Below are 15869 nucleotides of genomic sequence, written 5' to 3'. Positions count from 1 at the left end.
GGAACCAAGCCTAGGGGCCACTTTGCACGTGGTGTGTTCTGGGCTGAAGGTGACACCCCCCACCTTGGAAAAAAGACAAGTTTGCCATCTCACCGACTTAATACTGCGGGTTCTTTTCATTTCACTCACACATTTTTCCTGGTTGTAAAAACTGCATGGAGCAGTTTGTGTTCTGCATGTCATGGCTTCGGAACATTCACCACTGGCTCCGCCTCCTCCTGTTGGTGCCTCTGAAGGGACACGTGGGCCAGGCCCTGGTCACCTGCTCATCTCTGGTTCTGGGTCACTGGGCTGGAGGGAAGTGAATGGCGCCTCGCGGAGATGGATGGGGCTGTAGGGGGTAAGGGCTTGCCTTGTCCATTGAGCGTTTTTGGAATCTCTGGGCCTTCTGAGTGATGGTGAGAGCAGTTACTCAGGTCTGTGGTGTGGATGTGCTATGTCTGACTGTGGGCCCTTTCTGCTGTGTGGATACTCCTGCAGGGAGGGTCTCTCCTGAGCTGGGATCCAGGGTAAAGGCTCAGAACTCAGGGGGGCAGGAGGAGGAAGAGTGACGCATCTGGGGGTGAATTCAGTGTAGGACACTGATTTTGAGAGGCTTGTGGGACATCGGGGTGTGATGTCCAGCTGGGCAGCTAAAATTCTGCTAATGTGTGGGCCCCTCCTGGGATGCCATCCTGCACCTAAGGGTTGGCAGAGGAAGGGAAATGCAAGGGTGAATCATGTGGCCAGGAGCAGGTAGAGGAAATGGGTGAAGCAAGGGCAGGTGGCCTTCAGTCCTCTCCCCAGGATGGGCAGGCCCTCATGTCCCTGTTGTTTCCAGGACCACAATCCCAGGGGCCATCAGGGAAGGGCTGGGCAACCCCCAAAGTGGCCATCGGCTGAAACATCCTTTTGTAGCAAAGGCCATGAGGAGGAGGAAGTACATGGTACCCCTGAGGTAGGGTCAAGACCTTGCTGTGACCTGGATTAAAAAAGGGGTAATAGATTTCAGGGTCCCACCGCCAGTGCTCACCTGGACACTGTCATTACTCCTGTGAGTGACCCCAATTTGCGTTTTTGTGCAGTGCATAAGGGGCTCAGGGGAGACTGGAGGATCAACCTGCCGCCCAGGCTCTAGGTGAGAGCTCAGCGTGGGCTCCGGGGTTGACTGAGGCCCCTCCCAAGAGCCCCTCTCATTACTGCTGGACAGAGTCTCCAGTTTGTCTCCTCCGGCTGGGGAGCAGGCTGTCACTTCCCCTCAGGCATCGACCTTCCCATGTCATGGCTTCGGAACATTCACCACTGGCTCCGCCTCCTCCTGTTGGTGCCTCTGAAGGGACACGTGGGCCGGGCCCTGGTCACCTGCTCATCTCTGGTTCTGGGTCACTGGGCTGGAGCGAAGTGAATGGCGCCTCGCGGAGATGGATGGGGCTGTAGGGGGTAAGGGCTCATGTCTTGTCCCACTCCTGACCGGGGTCAGATGCTGCCTTCCTGGGTCTGACTGAGGTGGCATTGGACATCCCCAGAAGCCTTGGGGTCCGGAAGCAGAAACCAGAGGGAAACCTGGCTGCCAGACCCAAGGGTTTGGACTTGAAGAGGCCTCTCAAGGGGTCTCCTTGCCAATAGAGAGGCATTGCAACCTCACACTCAGAGCTGGACACACCCTCAATCAGAACCAGGTTCGATTCCGGTCAAGGGCATGTACCTTGGTTGCGGGCACATCCCCAGTAGGGGTTCTGATGTTACCCAGAATCAGAACCCCTGTCCCAGGGCAAGTTTCTGACTCAGCAGGTTCAGGGAACTCGAGTTTCTAACAGGTCCTGTGCTGTGCATGCTGTCAAGTCAGGGTCACCCTGGGAGGACCCAGCTCTCACCCAGCCACCTGGTGTGTCAGATGGGGAAACCAAAGCACAAAAGGTTCCCTAGCTGCAGGCAAAGTCAACCAGCCAAGGGACAGGCAGGGGCCACCACACGGGTTCCCCCTTGATGACGGTTCCATGATGGAAATGGGCCACATGAGTGTAGTGATGGCTGGTGGGTTTTGTTTACTAATATGATGTACACCATACTGATTGTCTGGACTACATGTCCATGTCCTCCAAATCCACATGTTGAAGCTCTGACCCCCAATGTGATGTTAGGAGATAGGATCACTGTCCTTAGAGAAGAGGAACTCCTTCTCTCTGCCAGATGAGGACATAGTGAGAAGGCAGCTATCTGTTGGCCAGTGTCTTCCTCTGAGCCATGGCCTCCCGGTACAGAGGGTCCTGGGAACCACCTCCATAGTTTGTACAGATTGAAGGGAGTCACATAGTGAGCCAGGCTGAGGTGACAGTGACAGGGCAGGTGGGCCAAGTAAGGGGTTGGGCAGTAGCTAACTGCAGGCAGAGGCCCAACAATGCCAGGAAGCAATAACCACCCTCTGAGAGAGAAGGGCACTGGGCTGCGGGGAGAGGTGGTGCTGGCTGAGGTGAAGAGCTGGAAGAGCTATCTAAAGATCTTGGTGACTGGCTGGTGAAAGCGGCACTGGCATGGACCCTCAAGCTTCACATGGAAGGCCTATCAGCCCATGAGGTTCTGTCTCAAGGTCTGAGAGAGAAGCACCCTGTGAGCCGAGGAGGAGTCAGGGTACACCAGTCTGTACTGTGTAACAAGTGACCAGACTCAGTGCTTCAGATGGCACCCATTCATTAGTTCAGGTCAGAAGCTGGGCAGTTTGTCTGGGTTTCTTGCTCAGGGTCTCATGATGCCAAAATCAAAGTGGCCAGTCTGGGAAGAACATGCTTCCAACCTCATCTAGCCGTCAAACTCAGGCCCTTGTGGTGAGGGGACCCAGTCTCCATGTACTGGCAGCTGTTGGTCTTGTGGTGTGTAGCTCCTAGGGGCCACTTTCTGGCCCCTCCATCTCGGAGCCTCAGCAGCTCCAGAGGGCGCTGACTTCACCCCCAGCTGGAGGTTGTGCTGTGAAAACAACTCATGGTGGGCCCTGATTGACATCCGCTCTCCACCACAGGTCCTGCCGATACAGCTATTGTTATCTGCTGTCTATCACAGTCGGGGCAGCAGGGTGGGGGCTCTTGGGGCCACAGTAGAGTCTAGGCCAGCCGTGGGCAAACTACGGCCCGCGGGCCGTATCTGGCCCGTTTGAAATGAATAAAACTATTGAAATAAAAGACCGTACCCTTTTTTAAAAAAAAATATTTTATTGATTTTTCTCAGAGAGGAAGGGAGAGAGATAGAGAGCTAGAAACATCCATTAGAGAGAAACATCGATCAGCTGCCTCCCACACACCCCCTACTGGGGATGTGCCCGCAACCAAGGTACATGCCCTTGACCGGAATCGAACCTGAGACCTTTCAGTCCGCAGGCTGACGCTCTATCCACTGAGCCAAACCGGTTTCGGCAAGACCGTACCCTTTTATGTAATTATGTTTACTTTGAATTTATATTAGTTCACACAAACACTCCATCCATGCTTTTGTTCCGGACCTCTGGTCCAGTTTAAGAACCCATTGTGGCCCTCGAGTCAAAAAGTTTGCCCACCCCTGACCTAGGCTCAGGGGTGGTGAGGCAGGAGGAGCCACGCCCTGCCTTCCCACAGCACGCAACCCCCCACAAACACTCGGAGTAGCTTCAGTGCCAGCCCCTGGGACAGGAGATGGCATCTCTATTTGCACCCACCACAGACCGCAGTTGGGCTCACCTTCAACTATGAACACGGTGGCAAACTGCAGCACCGTTGGCAGTTTCTGAGCCAGATTCACCAGGAGAAAGCAGACACTTTCATCTCAGTTGATGGTGGAGCCAGAGAGTACAGAATGCATTGGCACTCTCAGCCCAGGCGTCGGCTCAACAAAGAGACACGCCGGCTCCCGAATCACAGCCTTGTGCTGCGGCTGCAGTCAGTCTGCTGCTTCCTCATAACTGTGTCTTCTCTTGATTCAAGATGAATTCTACCACCCATTCCCACGCTGTGTCCACTTCCCATCATGCTCACATCTTATATAAGGGGCATGTTTGCAAGGTGGAGAGCCTGTCCTGTGCAGTGCCACTAGCCACGCATGGCCAACGTCACCAGTCTCTGTGGATGTTTTTTTCCTACCCCATCCCATTCTGTGCTGCCTCTAGTCCTTAGGAGAGGCCAGTACATGGCAGTCCCAGGAGACTGACCCCCAGACAGCCACTGCTGCAAGTGGAGGCTCTTCCCCACCTTCCCATCCAGCCCTCAGCCCCGCCCAGAGCCTCCCACTTCCTCCTGGAAGTGTGTGGGGGGAGGGAGTTATAGACTCTGGTTTCCAAGTATTGATTGCCTAGGGCAGTGGTCGGCAAACTCATTAGTCAACAGAGCCAAATATCAACAGTACAACGATTGAAATTTCTCTTGAGAGCCAAATTTTTTTAAACTTAAACTATATAGGTAGGTACATTGTTATTAACTTAATTAGGGTACTCCTAAGGCTTAGGAAGAGCCACACTCAAAGGGGCCAAAGAGTCACATGTGGCTCGCGAGCCGCAGTTTGCCAACCACGGCCGGCCTAGGGACATCTACTTTTTCCTCAGTGAGAAATCTGGGTCCTGGGTGTGTGCAGTGTGGATGCTTTCCCAGCTTTATTGAGATTCAGGTGACACATGGCATTGTGTGAGGTTCAGGTGTACAGTGCAAAGATTTGATAATGTAGATGTTGTGAAATGATACGCTCACATAAGGTTAGTGAACGTATTTGGATTTTTTATGATTTTTTAATGGTTCAATTTATCCTTTAAGACCTAGCCAACACTTGGTGGCCCAATTAGCCCTCTTGGCCCTCTCCTGCCCTCCTCCTGCTCAACATCCCCTGCCCTTGTAGAAAGGGACACCCCCAACCTGCCCGCCCGCCCCACGCTCTATCCTCTGCTCTCAGTCTTCCTCAGACAGGGTCTGCATTGCCCAGACCCCCTTAGTCACCTGGTTCTTGAGCAGAAAAACCTTCCTGGAAGTAATTCAAGAAATTAAAGGGGTGGGAGAGGGATCCTGCTAGGGTCGGTAGAGGCTGGAGCAGCTGGAGCGGCATCTGGGCTGGCGGCCATTGGCATCCTGGCCTCACTCAGGGAGGTGACGAGCCCGGGCCTGCCCAGAGGAGAGCCCGGAGGAGGCAGGTGGGAGCTGATTTAGCACCCCCAGAAATGAACTTGGGAGAGGCTATTAACTTGAGAGACCCTCTCTGCTTCCCCTAGAGCAGAGTCCTGGGGTGTGAAGGAAGCAGGGTGGGTCCAATCTTTCTGCCCTGGCCTTGGCTTGCAGGCAAGAAGGAAGATGGGAAAGGCCGAGGTGGTGCAGGCTCTGTGGGAGGTGTGGGAGCTGTGGGGTTCTGGGGTGAGTGCCTTGCCCCTCCTGTACCCCCACACAGAATACATCCTGGCCTCACATCTGGCAGGGGCCAGCACCTTGAGACTGGCAAAGACAGAGAGATGGAGTCATCTTGTCTTTCTGTCTGAGACTCTAAGTCAACATCGACATGAATTTTCCTTCTAGTGAGAGATGGGCTCCCCGACAGGAGGCCTGTGGAAGCTGCTGAAGAAGCCGGAGCCACCGTGGCTCCTCTCCCCACCTGGCTTCCTGATGGACAATCAGCCAGCCACACGGTTCCCCGGGCCTCTACACCTGCATCTCGCCATCACTGCAGAGGGTGTCACCCCCACCCCTGGTGCTGTGGTTTCAGGTCAATCCCACTAGTGCCCAGTGCTGGTGGGCATGCGCCTGGTGGATGTGCCACAAGGAGGATTTTGGTCCCTAGTCCTTGGTGTGGAGCCCCAGCACCTGCTTCTTACCAGGTGTGGTCAGAAGTGGGGACACCAAGCTTCAGAAACAGACGCAAACCTCAGTCTGGGGCAGGAAGAGCCATTCACACACAGAGTCTGCACAGGCTGTGCAGTCCCTGGGGCCGGGACAGGGCATCTGGTAGGTGGGTGTCATAAAAACTGAGTGGACTGGACAGGAAGTGGAGGTTGTGAGGAGTACCAGGGCTCTGGGCACTGCACATTCTCTTTATGGTTCTCTGTTTCCAAGTGGCCAAGAGAGGCAGGGGGTGTGCAGGTTAGCTACAGACTGTCTCCCACCACTGCCTCCTCTTGTCCACCCATCCCTGCCCTGTCCTGGAGCCAGGCCAGGCCCACTTCTCAGCCTGGAGGCCTTACCCTAACCAACTGATTGCTTCCGAGGGCAGAGACAGCTGACCTCAGTGCATCCTGCCATCTGTCCACTTGATCCTTGCTTATCCATCAGGAAGCCAAATACCAGGTTGACACAGGGGTCTCAGAGGAATAGTGGAGACAGCCCATCCATGCAGGGCAAGTGTGTAGGAGAGCCAGGAGCAGGTTACAAGGTGCTTCCAAGAGAAGACCAAACAGTAAAGTGAGAGCAGAGGGCTGGCCTTTCTGGAAACTTTGGGATCCTGGGACTATGAGGCAGTTGAGAGTCAGGCCTGGCCCAGTGCTCGGCATTCACTGGGGCTCACGAGTGAATGAATGAGCCAGCCCCACCGTTGCACACCACACCAGGGAAACAGATTCAGATGGAGATGAGGGGAGGCCTGTGGTGTCTGGCACGAAGTCATGGCTGGTTTGTGGCTTTCGAGCAAATAATGGGCAGGATGGGGAGTGCTCTGGAATATCAGGGCGGGGACATGCAAGGGACTGGAAGTCTGGTTTAGAAGTGCCAGACCACTCCGAGGCTCAGGGACACAGGGGCTGGCACCGACGGGAAGGAAGCTTGGCTTCATTAAGACATCTGACTGCAGGGTGGGTTGGCACTCTTGAAGAAGACAGGTTTGACCCCTGGGACATGCACATGATCTGGAGGAAGGGAGAGTGCCCAGGAATGGTGGGAACACACAGGCTGTTGAGGGGTTTGGGCAGGAGGGCATGGGATGAGAGGATGTCATACATGTGAAACCCTGCATTCAGGACTTCCAAGGAGAAGTTGCCCTTTCTCTAGCCTCCATCTGCAGCTGGTGAAGTAAATAAGATGGAATTGTATACATGCTGCCTGCCGAGGGGCAAGGAGCAGGGGTCTGCAGGGGAGAGAGGGTGTTCTGTGTGGCAGTCTGCATGAGTGGGAGAAAGCTCTGTGCAGGAAACAGGGAGTGTGTTGGGAGGCTGGTGTGGCTGAGTGCAGGGCCCCATGGTGTGAGAGGAAGGAGCTGGAGAGATCCAGACCCTAGCAGGACTGTGCAATGAGGAAATGTTCTCTGAGCCAATCAGGCGGCAGGCACTCAGGAGCTCAAGGGCACGGGCTTTGTGCCTCAGGCAAAGAGAAGGTTTTGAAGATGTTGGAGACGGGAGTGGGAAACATGATAGGGTCCGTTTCCTACTTCAGAGAGCAGGTTTGTTTCTGTCCTCGATTGCTCTCATCAGAGCTAGATGGAACTGAGTTACTTAGAGTAGGACTCACCAAATACAAGTATCATAATGTGGGTATGAGGGACACAGAAGCCTTGTCCCATCTTCTCGGGGCTCAGCCCGCCCAGGGGAGAGGAGGTACTGAATAAGAAGAAGCCCTAGGAGTTCTGGCTGAGGCATTAATAAAGCTGCCATTTCCTCAGTCGCACCAAACAAGGAAGGAGAAACAGGCCTTCCCACCTGGAGCCCAGCTAGCAAGCTCCCAGATAAGCAAGGACCCAGGGGCTGCTCTGGACCTGGGCCTGGGACACCCTGCACCGCACAGTCCAGAATAAGGAGGGACTGGGCTCCCTGAGGAGAAAGAGGACAGAGCATGCACAGCCCATGGCCTGAGTGAGCATGGGTACCTCTATGCTAAGAGACAGCCGACCTTTGATGATGATGGTGCATTCAGAAGCCATGGTTGTTGGTCCCCTAGAATCTCCCACCCAGCAGTGCTCCTGGATCTGGGGCCTCCCCCACCAACCTGAAGGTCTCCACAGCCCTTTCCCAGAGACCCTGCAGACCCTCAGTGGTATCGGCAGCTGATGGAAGAGAAGATTGCACAGCCTGGCACCATTCACAAGCATGAAGGAGGTACTGAGATGCAGAGCTCTGCCTATAAGTGCCACCAACCACCGCAGAGATGAACACGTCCATGAGCAGCAGGACCATAGGGCACCCGCTGCAGAGACGGACATATCCACAGGTGGCAGGACAGCGGGCACCCACTACTGAAATGGGTGCATACACAGATGGCAGGACCACAGGAACCACTGTGGAGATGGACATGTTCATGGCGGCAGGATGGTGGAGTACCCACTATGGAAACGATAAGTCCACAGGTAGCAGGACTGTGTATCACCTGCTGGATTAAATAAACTCTCACTCCTCCTGCCAAGAGGACCTGGTCATTTTTTTAAACCAAGGTACAATTATGTACAGTAAAATGAAAATGATTCAATCAGTCTGACACACAAACACATGTGTAGTTAACTCCCCCATCAACACAGAGCTCTCTGTCACCCTCATCCCCTGTGGTCCAGTAGAACTCTCCACAGGCTCTGAAATGTCCCATAGGTAACCCTCCACCATGGTAGCCTTGGGCCACATGTGGCTGGTGTGACTGAGAAACAAAGTTTTCTCTCTTTTTATGTCATTTTACTTCATTAAAAGTCAGGTGCCTGTGGGTAGAGGGGACCATTCTGCAGCCTGAGAAACGCTTCTCTTTGCCCCAGTCAGGCCCGTCCCGCCCCCCACCCCCCGCCCCCGTGTGCATGTGGAAATCACCTCTCTGGTTTTTGTTCCCATCCATGGTTTGGTCAGCTTTTGTCTTAGAGAAATGGAACTCAGGCATCTGTCAGGCCTCTCTGCTGCTCTCACTCCTCTGTCTCCCAGCGGATTCCCCTGCAGAAGCTCTGTCTTGTATCCACACCTCCCTGCTGCACTCGCAGTGCTTCCTGTCTGCGTGCACGCTCACAGGCATGTGAATATTCGTGAGCACACCTTCCTTGGGACATATGTTTTTACTTCTGTGGGGCTGGCCCGGGGGTGGGGGGCGGGGAGGAGCTGTGGTTCAGCCACTGCTGTGCCCACCTTACCCTCACTCCTGCCCCCAACCAGCAGCCCCTCCTCTGGGCAGCAAGTGGCCTCCATGCCTCCTTGATTTACTCCCCACCACTCCACAGGCACATCTTGAGGTTTTGTGCTAAATCTCAGGCACAGTGTAAGGACAAGCTACCTCCAGGGTGGAAGCACATCTCACCCTGGAATGCACAAGTGCCCCAAAGAAAAGGACCTTCATACTCCCTCCAGGGCAGACCCAGCTTCTGCTCCTGTTTCAAAGGCTGCCAGGGCAGCTCTCCCACTCACCAGGCCTCTTTGCCCTTCTCCCCCAGGTCCCTGGCTGTCGGGCCCCAGTACTCGTCCCTGGGCACACAGCCCATCCTTTGTGCCAGCATCCCAGGCCTAGTACCCAAACAGCTGCGCTTCTGTCGGAACTACGTGGAGATCATGCCCAGCGTGGCAGAGGGCGTCAGGATCAGCATCGAGGAGTGCCAGCACCAGTTCCGCGGCCGCAGGTGGAACTGCACCACCATCAACAACAGCCTGGCCATCTTCGGCCCTGTGCTGGACAAAGGTATGCCTTCCAGGTGGAGGTGGCAGCCTGTTGGTGCAGCAGGCCCAATCCAGCTGCCCTGCTCTGCCCTCGTGTCTCACCTGCCCCTGGTCATAGTAGCAGCACCTCCAACAGGTGGGCAGTGCTGCACACACCTGGTGATATCGGCATCTCTGATGTGGTTTCTTCCCATGGTCACTGGCTCTGAGGGGGCTCCTGGAGCTCAGGAAGGACACATGATCACACAGATTTCTCTGACTTCCCTTCCCCAGAAGGAAATTGCACTTAAGGCAGGCCTTAGAGAGAAAACACAATTAAAAGAAAAATTTTAAAAAAATTTTTTTAAAAAGACAGGAAGGGAGAGAAGTGGGGGCCAAGAAGCACATGAGGGAAGCTATCCAGGGCCCTGGAGCCAGTGGTTATTTGGGAAGGAGAGGAAGATGAGGAGGGCTGCATGTTGGTTAACTTTTGGTGAAGAGCAAATTTTCTCAAAACATCATGGTTTAAACCAGCGATTTTCAGCCAGTGTGCCACAAGACTATTTAAAACATGCATTACCTGACTATTTAGTTAGAGGCACTGACCTCTTTTTCCTTAGAATGTCAGATTTTTAAATGACAACAGGGAACAAAATAGCCATCCAGTGTAAATGAATCAAAATTATAACTATATATATATTTTATGTGCTGCAGAATTTTAGTAATTAGTTTATGTATGTCATGAGATGAAAAAGGTTGAAAATCTCAGGTTTGGACAATGATGCTGTGTCATATGTCCCAACAAATCAGAGTGCAGCACACCCAGATTGGTCTGTGCCCCTCCGCCAGTCCCTGTTCTCTCTCACATCTGGCGATCAGTGGGCCTCTGCATGTGGCCTGGGCTCCATCACTATATGGGAGTTGGGCCACATGGGCAAGTGGGAAGGGCAGGAAGTGGAGAGTGAGAGAGAGGGACTCCTTTCATTCACTTAGCGGAATGTTTTCAAGATTTATCTGCACTGTAACATGTTACAGCACTTCATTCCTTTTATTACTGAATAGTATCCCACTATATGGATATACCACATTTTATTATCCATTCATCGTTGATGGACATTGGGTTTTTTCAACCCTTGGCCATTGTATATAGTGCTGCTATGAACATTTTAGTACAACCGTTTTCAAAGACTTTGGAGTGGATGAGTAGAATTGCTTGGTCTCAAGATAATTCTGTTTAAGTTTTTTTGTTGTTTCTTTTTTAAGGGTATTTTTTAGTATTTCAATAAAAAAGATTTTAATTATAATAATGTTACATGCAATAAACATTAATATTTCAAGAAAAAATATTTTAAGTATAATAATGTTACATGCAATAAACATTAATATTTCAAGAACAACGATTTTAAATATAATAATACTAGAGGCCTGGTGCACGAAATTCATGCACCAGTGGCGGGGGGTGGTCCCCTCAGCCTGGCCTGCACCCTTTTGCCATCCAGGACCCCTCAAGAGATGTCCAACTGCCGCTTCAAGCCTGATCTGCAGGCAGTCGGACATCCCTCTCGCAATCCAGGACCACTGGCTTCTAACTGCCTCTGCCTGCCTGATTGCCCCTAACTGCTCACCTGCCTGCCTGATCGCCCCTAACCACTCTGCATGCCTGCCTGATCACCCCTAACCACCTCTGCCTTGGCCCCCGCCGCTGCAGCTTCATCCAGAAGGTTGTCTGGAAGGACGTCCGGAATGACATCTGGAAGGTCATTTGGCTGTTCAGTCTAATTAGCATATTATGCTTTTATTATTATAGATTACATGCAATAAAAATTAATATTTCAAGAAAAAATTTTAAATATAATGATATTACCAAAACTGTACTAACATAGTATAATATCACAAAAGTTGTAGGAAATATTAAAAACTGCAAATAACAGGATTATTTCTATTATAGTCTAAAATATTTTTCCTCTGGCTCTATTTTTGTTCATTAGTTTATGTTGTTCATTTTATTCCACAAAGGAGTGAGATCATGAGATATTTATCTTTCTCCGACTGGTTTATTTCACTTAGCATAATTTCACTTATTTTGCTTTAGTCCTTCCATGCTGTTGCACATGGTAAGAGTTCCTTCTTTTTACAAAGTAGTATTCCATTGTATAGATGTACCACAGTTTTTAATCCATTCATCTGCTGATGGGCACGTAGGTTGTTTCCAAATCTTAGCTATTGTGAATTGTGCTGCTATGAACATAGGGATGCATATATCCTTTCTGATTGGTGTTTCTGATTTCTTGGGATATATTCCTAGAAGTGGGATTACTGGGTCAAATGGGAGTTCCATTTTTAACTTTTTGAGGAAACTCCATACTGTTTTCCACAGTGGCTGCACCCATTTGCATTACCACCAGCAGTGCAATAGGGTTCCTTTTTCTCCACATGCTTGCCAGCACTTGTCCTTTGTTGATTTGTTGATGACAGCTATTCTGACAGGTATGAGATGGTACCTCATTGTCATTTTGATTTGCTTCTCTCCAATAATTAGTGACTTTGAGCATGTTTTCATATATCTCTTGGCCTTCTGTATGTCCTCTTTCGAAAAGTGTCTATTGAGGTCCTTTGCCCCTTTTTTGATTGGATTGTTTATCTTCCTTTTGTTAAGTTATATGAGTTCCCTGTAAATTTTGCAGATTAAACCCTTATTGGAGATAACATTGGCAAATATGTTCTCTCATGCGGTGGGCTTTCTTGTTGTTCTGTTGATGGTTTCTTTTGCTGTGCAGAAGCTTTTTATTTTGATGTAGTCCCATTTGTTTATTTTCTCCTTAGTTTCCATTTCCTTAGAACAGTGGTTCTCAACCTTCCTAATGTCATGACCCTTTAATACAGTTCCACATGTTGTGGTGACCCCCAATTTCATTGTTACAAATTGAACATAATTAAAGCTTAGTGATTAATCACAAAAATAATATGTAATTATATATGTGTTTTCCGATGGTCTTAGGTGACCCCTGTGAAAGGGTCGTTCGACCCCCAAAGGGGTCGCGACCCACAGATTGAGAACCACTGCCTATGTTTGATATTTTGTTGCCTGTGGATTCCTTTAAGATTTTTATGGTTTCCCATTTTTTTTTTTTTTTATGGTTTCCCATTTTATGTTTAAGTCCTTTATCCATTTTGAGTTTATTTTTGTGTATGGTGTAAGTTGGTGGTCTAGTTTCATTTTTTGCATGTATCTGTCCAATTTTCCCAACACCATTTATTGAAGAGACTGCCTTGACTCCATTATATGCTCATGCCTCCTTTGTCAAGTATTAATTGAGCATAATGGCTTAGGTCAATTTCTGGGTTCTCTGTTCTGTTCCATTGGTCTATATGTCTGTTCTTGTGCCGGCACCAGGCAGTTTTGAGAAAAGTGGCTTTGTAATATAGCTTGATATCTGGTATTGTGATTCCTCCAATTTTGTTCTTCTTTCTCAAGATTGCAGCAGCTATTTGGGGTCTTTTTTTATTCCATATGAATTTTTGGAGAGTTTGTTGTAGGTCTGTGAAATATTCCGTTGGTATCTTAATGGGGATTGCATTGAATCTATAGATTGCTTTAGGTAGTATGGACATTTTAATGATGTTGATTCTACCATTCCATGAACATGGTATATTCTTCCATTTGTTTATGTCTTCCTCTATCTCTTTTTCCAACCTCCTGTAGTTTTCCAAGTACAGGTCTTTTACTTCCTTAGTTAAGTTTATTCCTAAGTATCTTAATTTCTTTTTTTGCAAAAAAATGAGTTTATTATCTATACAAATAATAGCCTAGGGCTGTCATGACCTAAACGACCAGATGGATGTCTGGTGACCGGTCACCAGGAACTGCATGGAGCACCTCTTGGTCCTTCCCCCACGGCCCACAGGCTCCTATCACAGCAAGGCTGGTGGCAGGTGGGCGGGTGGGGTGGGGGTGGGCGGGGCAAGGAGGGCGCAGTGAGGTCATTAGCCTCAGGCCTGAGGCTGGGCTGGAAGCTTAACAACCTCACCGCTGCTGCGGTGGCTGTGGATCAGGCCCAGAGAGAGGCCTGGAGAGAGAGGCAGGGCCTGATCCGCAGCCACTGTGGCTGCTGGCAAGGCCCGGAGAGAGAGAGAGGCAAGGCCTGATGCACAGCTGCCATGGCCGCTGTGGATCAGGCCCAGAGATAGGCCCAGAGAGAGGGGCAGGTCTTGATCGCAGCCACTGCGGATCAGCCACTGCGGCGGCTGCGATCAGGCCTGGAGATAGGCCCGGACAGCTGGTGCCTTCTGGATTTCCCAGAAGAACCAATGGCTGCCTAGGAGGCGGAGCTTTTTACACTGACTAGTATAGAAACTGACCAATCAGAACCTAATCTGGGTGAACTGCGAAGGCAGATCCTAAGGTGGGGGCTGAGGAGGGGTTTTAGGGCAACAGCTGTTTGGTGTAAGGTGTAAGAAAGCAGTTCAATTTTTTAATAACTGGTTTGGCAATATAGTGGCTGGCTATCAGTCCAGATATAGGGATTATGTATTTTTGTCTGCCAAGAGCATCTCCTCCTGCTGAAAAAGGCTTCCCCCAACCCCCATTTAAGCAATCCTATCCTATATAATCTATCTATACTAATAAAAGGGTAATATGCTAATTAGACTGGGTCTATCGGCCATCTTCCAGATGTCCAACTTCCTTCCGGACAAAGCCATGGTGGTGGGGGCCAAGGCAGAGGCAGTTAGGGGCGATCAGGCTGGCAGGGGAGAGCAGTTGGGAGCAAGATTGGGCCGGCAGGGGGTTAGGAGTAATCAGGCCAGCAGGGGAGGGCAGTTGGGGGTAACCAGGCAGGCAAAGGAGGGCAGTTGGGGGCAAGATCAGACCAGCAGGGGAGGGCTGTTGGGGGTGATCAGGCCAGCAGGGTGGGGCAGTTGGGGGAAATTAGGCCAGCAGGGGGCCAGTTGGGGATGACCAGGCTGGTAGGTGGGGCAATTAGGGGCAACCAAGCTGGCAGGGGATAGCAGTTCGGGGCAATCAGCTGGCAGGGGAGGGCAGTTAGGCATGATCAGGCAGACAGGGGAGAGCAGTTGGGATCAATCAGGCCAGCAGGGGAGCAGTTAGGGGTGATCAGGCAGGCAGGCAGAGGTGGTTTGGAGCAATCAGGCAGGCAGACTAAGGCAGTTAGGGGCAATCAGGCAGGTAGGCAGAGTGGTTTGGGGTGACCAGCAGGCAGGCAGGTGAGTGGTTAGGAGCCAGCGGTCCCAGATTGCAAGAAGGATGTCCGACTGCCAGGTTAGGCCTGATCCATGTGGGATTGGGCCTAACCCGGCAGTTGGACATCTCCCAAGGGGTCACCGATTGGAAAGGGTGCAGGCTGGGCTGAGGGAAACCCCCTGTGCGTGAATTTCATGCACCGGGCCTCTAGTTGGTATATAAAAAAGCCATGGATTTCTGAGTGTTAATTTTGTATCCTCCTACAATGCCAAATTCATTTATTAAGTTTAGCAGTTTTTTGATGGAGTCTTTGGGGTTTTCTTTGTACAATATCATGTAATCTGCTAATGGTGACAGTTTTACTCTTTCTTTTCCAATTTGGATGCCTTTTATTTCTTCTTCTTGTCTGATCGTTATGTCTAGCATTTCCAGTACTATGTCGAACAGGAGTGGTGAAAGTGGGCAACCCTGTCTTGTTCCTGTTCTTAGGGGAAATGGTTTTAGTTTTTGCCCATTGAGTATGATGTTGGCTGTAGGTTTGTCATATATGTCCATCATGTTGAGATATGCTCCCTCTATTCCCACTTTGCTGAGAGTTTTTATCAAAAATGGGTGTTGGATTTTGTCAAATACTATTTCTGCATCTATCAATATAATCATGTTATTTTTGTCTTTTAACTTGTTTATATGATGTTTCACATTTACTGATTTGCAAATATTGTGCCAGTCTTGCATCTCTGGAATAAATCCCACTTGATCATGCCGTATGATTTTTTTAATATATTGCTGGATGCTATTTGCTAATATTTTGTTGAGAATTTTAGCATATATGTTCATCAGGGATATTGGCCTGTAATTCTCTTTCTTTGTAGTGCTTTTATCTGGTTTTAGAATTAGGATAATGCTGGCCTTATAAAAAGAGTTTGGAAGTGTTCCTTCCTCTTGGATTTTCTGAAATAGCTTGAGAATTATAGGTGTTAGTTCTTCTTTGAAAGTTTGGTAAAACTCCCCTGTGAAGCCGTCTGGACCTGGGCTTTTGTTTGGTGAGAGTTTTTTTTTTTTATTACTGTTTCTATTTCATCAGTTGTTATTGGCTAATTCAGGTTTTCTTATTCTTTCTGATTCAGTTTTAGGAGTTTATATTTTTCTAGGAATTTGTCTATTTCATCCACATTG

General features: G+C 50.1%; 1 protein-coding gene across 4 annotated transcripts in view; it reads left to right on the top strand.

Annotated features, from left to right (window-relative positions):
- The window catches only part of WNT3A (Wnt family member 3A), a 60223-nt gene that overhangs the window by 7796 nt on the left and 36558 nt on the right, over positions 1–15869 (top strand). For all 4 annotated transcript variants that reach the window (XR_009452911.1, XR_009452910.1, XM_059695814.1 and 1 more), the window contains exon 2: positions 9295–9536. Coding sequence is in view for 2 of the 4 variants with exons in the window: in XM_059695813.1 (XP_059551796.1) it covers positions 9295–9536 (242 nt within the window). In the remaining 2 variants the exon portion in view is untranslated. The remainder of the gene's footprint in view (positions 1–9294; positions 9537–15869) is intronic.

Source organism: Myotis daubentonii, chromosome 5, assembly GCF_963259705.1.
Source record: "Myotis daubentonii chromosome 5, mMyoDau2.1, whole genome shotgun sequence".
Taxonomy (NCBI): domain Eukaryota; kingdom Metazoa; phylum Chordata; class Mammalia; order Chiroptera; family Vespertilionidae; genus Myotis; species Myotis daubentonii.
Note: the sequence above shows the minus strand (reverse complement) of the source record. Positions and strands in the feature narration are given on the sequence as shown.